At 33.4% G+C, this 5,851-nt stretch overlaps 1 protein-coding gene across 1 annotated transcript; it reads right to left on the reverse strand.

Moving 5' to 3' along the window:
• Window positions 1-201: 201 nt before the first annotated feature.
• LOC127868884 (uncharacterized) lies at window positions 202-3,392 on the reverse strand. The gene is made up of 5 exons (XM_052411023.1): window positions 3,165-3,392; window positions 1,991-2,092; window positions 1,449-1,690; window positions 1,126-1,279; window positions 202-662 (listed from the first exon to the last, which is right to left on the reverse strand). The coding sequence occupies exons 2-5, from the start codon at window positions 2,046-2,048 to the stop codon at window positions 283-285; spliced, it is 834 nt and encodes a 277-aa protein (XP_052266983.1). The 5' UTR covers window positions 2,049-2,092; window positions 3,165-3,392; the 3' UTR covers window positions 202-282.
• Window positions 3,393-5,851: the final 2,459 nt, after the last annotated feature.

The following is a 5,851-nucleotide window of genomic DNA, read 5'->3' on the forward strand; positions in this document are numbered from 1 at the left end:
AGCTTGCATCATTATCATTCAGTTTCAAATTGGAATTTATAGAATATGCTAAATGTGTTCTCACTTCCATATAAAGAACCAATATCAGACTTCTATTTTGTCCTTTTATTGTGTTAAAAATATCAATAAATACATAATTACAAAGAAAATGTGTAGTTATGTATTTGTAATGTTGAAACTTCGAAATAACAAAACGTGGATCAAAACGTTGTAAAAATTGAAACGGATTTTTTTAGACATAATTGAAGAGATAAAAAATGTCGCTGTAATGACTTGAAGCCGTTAGTAACTCTCAGGACACACCCATGAGAGTCTAGCGGAACAGACGCCAAACCCATAGCGGTCCGCTCGGTCTGCGATCACTCGGTTCAAGGCGATGTAGATGTCCTGGTTCACACCCCCAACGCTCGGATCAGACTGACCATTCAGGGCGAACAGACATTTGTGGCACAAAATCTGGTTTAGGCCTTGGTCGTTGGTGATGCGAATGTGCTCGTTGCTTATGAAAAGGGTGATGCGATTGACGGAACCCAGTTTCACGGCATCCGTATAGGTGGCAAGAAGCCGAGGTGGGTCTGGGCAAAGGTCGCTCGGTCTGACGTAGACATTCGGGTAGACGGCGTCAATTTCAGCATCATTCGTTTGATCACTATAGTCTCCACCTGCAAAACATATACAAGTTGTAAACAAATGATATCCGCATTAAACGAATCTCATAACAAAATTATTGTGTAAGACTTTCTAGATATCTCCATGTTAGAGCAAAACTATGTTGATACTATTTTATGGTGTTTTTTTTTAAGTGAAAACGGTATACTGCTTTAAATCTTAAGATGATCATAAATAAATTGCCTGCTCCCTTCATGTTCTGAAATAAATTAGTTAATCCTCAAATTTGTATTTGCTATTTTAATTTACAACATTGCCATATAACATGTTCAAAATGCTATGAACACTTTTAGCATTAAAAAATGTCTTAACTAGCCATTGTGGAATAATAATGTGGATAATGCTCGACAAACCATGCTACTTAGTACTATCGAATTCGTCAGAGATAACATATAAGCAATTGTGAGATTCAATTGCGACAGTCTTGTTAAATATATGCTCTATTTTACTACATACCGTATCCGTCGTTGCTAACACTGTCTCCGATGTCAAACATGAAGTAAGAGCGATTGGTAGGGCTGAGCTCAAGGTCAACTCGCAGCATGCGTTTGCCACAAAGAGGATACCTCAAACAGCCGTCAATGCACGACGGCAGCTTGTCAAAGCTTACCTATAACCGAAGCGATACATATGATTTATATTGTTACATTTAAGTCGCTAACGGAAGGATACAGAACAGGGTCTATCCGTATGTGTCTTGGTGGAAGAGCAGCTATTTAAAACAAAATTAATATAAATAGTAAAACAAACTATAACATCACTATGAGGCTCATGCTTACTTTCAGAAGCGCCCTGAGGCTGCAAGGGACTAAGGGACTGATGGAGCCTGGTGCTACAACGACCTGACCCACCCCGCCATACGTTAAACTATCAACAACTCCGCTTCCGATCTTCCCAGCACCGAGGTACACCGTTGTTGAACTGCTGTCGCAGCAGCCTTGTGGTACGGGTGACGCTGTTGGCCACGGCTCCAAAAGCTCAAAAGACCCTTCAAAGTTATCAACTGCCACTCTTCCCATTACTGTATCAAGTAAAAATATAATTACATGCATAACTGGTATTGGAATATATGCGAGCTTATCTGTTTACCCGTTGGAAATAAACTTTAAGCAAAACTGATAGCCCATGTTTAATAGTGCTCTAATCGTATCAAGTAGTTCTAAAGCTTAATTTACATATTTACATATCAATAAGATCGAAAATGTATTTACTTATATTTTTAACCTTTTTGATAAGAAACATTATATTTTAATGTTTTGATTATTACACGTATAATATTATCTTTGAAATATGAATATATGTAAAGGTCTTGTCGTCTCACCGCACTCTGTCGCCCAGAACAGGACTAAAAAGGCGACACCACCGAATACGATCCTCATAATTGCAGTGATGGTCGCAATGATCCAAATGTCAGAAATACGCCCTGTACACATAAGTATCAGTATTATCATCGCATTTAGTGATCCTATAATCAGTAATACATACTGCATGCAAACTTATCTTGATTTCATGGCTGTTAGTGATAATCTAGTAAATCAAAAGCGAATCCGATCTGCGTGTAATGATTGTAGTTAAGTTATCGAATTGCAATTAATACTGCTTGCCTGCATATTTATCAATATTGTTAGTGATTGTACAATTTACCATCTTGTTGTCAACGAAACAAACTTTATCAATAATCCGCATTGGGTTAAGTGATCTTCTAGTTTACCAAACACATTGCGTTAATAATTAGTAGTATGGTGAGTGATCGTACACATTTATCAACATTCATTATAAATATACATGTAACTACTATTGCAGATCGTTAAGCATCTAGTTAACCATTCGCCATGCATTAATGTCTAGAAAACCGTACGCCGTATATTAATGGCTAGTAAACCATACGCCTAAGGTTATTGGATAGTAAACCAAACGCCTAACTTCAATGGTAAGTAAACCATTGTTCACAAAAATATGCATTGCATTTAGTTATCCTCTAGTTAACCTTAACAATTGCGTTTGTGACACACATTGCATGGAGTGATCGTCTAGTGTTAACTGCACTTATCGCAAATATACATTTAAACACATGTATAGATAAGTTAATTATACGCCTTACTTAAATGGCTAGAAAATGGCAAATACACCATACGCCTTACATAAATGGCATTTAAACCATACACTTTATTTAATTGCTATCATTTCAGTACAGCGATTGTTTATAAAACAATCAAACGAATGAAATAACTAATTTATCATTGAAAAATGTAATACTTAAATATGAGAATATCCGAACAACCTAATTATACAGAGAATATCAACTGGTTTGCAGATGGATGCAAGTTGCATGCAATTGATTGTTTGTTTTTTTTCTAATTCAGATGATGTTTCAAGATGTATTATTATAATATAGCAAACACACTATCATTGTTATATAAAAACACATACTTCACTAGATATCGTAAACTAACGTAAAACTTAAAACGTATGCGCATTTAATCAAAAGTACATACCTGCGGTTTATGTCAAACTCCAAGTATCACCTGAAGAATACATCGTGTATTTGGTAATGTCGAGTATTTATAATAGTTCACAGCCATGTATTGTTCATGACGAAATTTAAATTTGCATTCAATCGCCCGCTCTTAAAGCAATATCATTTATTCAGGTCATCTGCATTAACAAAATAACCAATCGGCCAGTTTATCCAACAACTTAGTTGAAACCTATCCCAAAGTATATTGGTATTTTCGGCACTAAAAATATGATGAATAGACAACGAGGATTTGGGCTGCACCTTTGAATAATAAGTAAGACACACAACCGGATCAACACAACAACGACCAATCAAGGAGCGATGGTAACTACGAAAACAAGATTATTCCAGATGTGGACCACGAAGAAGGTGAAGGTCCAAATCGGGACGTTAACGTGTGTAACAAATGTAAACGACAATCATTTAACGCATTTTGCATGAATTGATATGATTGAATTTAACTTCAAGACACGTGTGCCTAAAAAACCTTATATATATATATATATATATATATATATATATATATATATATATATATATATATATATATATATATATATATATATCTTCAATAGCTTAAAGAGTTTACAATGACAATGCTAAAATCATGGTATGATTTACCAATATAAAAGTTAAATAATTTCAGCCCAGATAAATAAATTACGAACATTTCTGAACGTTTTTGGGACGTTGTAGTGTTGCACCTTAAAGGCAGAATTTATATTTGTATATGTGAAAATATTTAATTTGTGTTATGCATCACCAAGAGGGTTCCCAATTTATTTTGATAAAGAAGAAAACAAAACGCTCGTAAAGTCAGTAACAGTGCATATATTCGTTGCATTTATCCTGATCCCCACGTTTATTTAGCTGGGTATTTAAACGCTCGCACAAAAATATGCTAAACTGACTAACGAATAATTACATTTTAAACAGAAGTTTGCGTATTAATGAGTTTGACATTACTAAACAAACTTCAATATTCTTTTTTACTTTTGGCACACCTAATAAGTCCATTTATTGTGTTGTTTAATTTTCTAACTGCAAAATAATTACATACATTAAAATGCACTAAATCACATTATAATATAATAAATCGTTATTTTTATGTATGTATGTATATATTATGTTTGTAATATAATTATTTATGTTTCAACTTCAAAGGGTTAAAGAAAACCGCTTTAAGTAATAAAGTTTGCACTAACACGCAACACTGCTTATTGTAAATCAGAGATTAAAAAAAAATGCAATCAGATAAGATTTTATGAGTTTTACATCCGTCAACTAAAATTGAACTACAAAAATAGATGCTTGTTTCTTCAGGTTGTGTCGTAAATTTTGTAATAGTCAAGGCTTGTGAATTTAGAGTGACAATTCATAGCTATATATATATGGGCAGAATCGTAAGAAAACGTGTTTTTATTGAGGATATCACTGAAAATCCGGTTGAAAACAAACAATATAGCGATTTTTATTTTGGGGTCGAGTACAGTAAAGTTCGAAAACGACCTAGTTAATATTCATGATTCGACACGTTAATTCAAACCTAAACAAGCAAATTTAGTGGAGAGAAGGTAATAACAAATGAAAATACATCTGTTACAGACGAAAACTGAGATGCAACGCTATGTTTTTGCTAAATCTAGGTATTTGTCTTCCATATGCTAATAATGTTTAGCGAAAGCTAAATATAGATATAATTTGCATAACTAGCGACGCTGCAATGACTTTCGCCTATTGCATATATTTATGATCATATATATATTATTTTATCGATTCAAAACCGATTTTGACTATGTTTTCGATGTCAAAATGATAAAAAATATATTTAAATGAATTTATGTAAAGTTCATTTCTCGCTATACGATTTATATGCAAACCAACGATCTATTCCGCGAACTGTCACTTTAATGAGTTGATAAACTACACCAACACAAAACATTCAACACGCTGTGACACATAGTCACTTTATAGTTTATATGGTATCTTGCTTTACTGGACATACCTTGGTTGTAAAGGACATTTAGATCAAGTAGCCTACACTCTGGACACACTACCGTTCTGCGTCTGGACGGCAAGATTTGATCATTCCTTTAGAAGTTTGAAACCTGTTCTCATGGCGTATGGGCATAGGGATGATGCCAACATTAGAAATTGAATCTGGAAAGAATGTTTACATCGTTAAACAGGTGAGGTGAGTTATTTTATTAGTTACATTTAGTAGTACAAAAATAATTTTTCAACATGTTATTTATTAAATGGATGAAAAGAATTAATTATATCGAATATATAGCAGTAAACAGACATACTTGCATATATATGTTTTACGGAAACTTAAAACAATATAAAAAGGAGGGAGAAAACACTAACATTATTCAACAAGAAAATAAGTATATGTTACAGTTAATCTATGAAACTAGGAATTTTACTAAATTCCTAAACGATTCAGGATTTTCGTGAAATGACTGTTTTACTTAGGGACTTCACGAAATGCCTAATTTTCTCAGGAATTTCGCCAATTGACTGAAAATGGTGACACAATTTTACACAGTTTATATAATTGGAAAAAGAATATTCTTTTTATTTTGAATGTGAATTTTGTTTACATGGCAGAAAACATATACAGTCACAAAGTATAAGTTCACAGCCAATTAATTCTAAAAT

The sequence above is a fragment of the Dreissena polymorpha genome, chromosome 2 (assembly GCF_020536995.1).
Source record: "Dreissena polymorpha isolate Duluth1 chromosome 2, UMN_Dpol_1.0, whole genome shotgun sequence".
NCBI lineage: Eukaryota > Metazoa > Mollusca > Bivalvia > Myida > Dreissenidae > Dreissena > Dreissena polymorpha.

Coding starts and splice junctions, on each gene's coding strand:
- LOC127868884 (XM_052411023.1), bottom strand. CDS start 2,048: ATGAGGATCGTATTCGGTGGTGTCGCCTTTTTAGTCCTGTTCTGGGCG. Junction 1,691..1,990: donor GTTCTGGGCGACAGAGTGCG/GTGAGACGACAA, acceptor TACTTGATACAG/TAATGGGAAGAGTGGCAGTT. Junction 663..1,125: donor TGTTAGCAACGACGGATACG/GTATGTAGTAAA, acceptor TATGTTTTGCAG/GTGGAGACTATAGTGATCAA.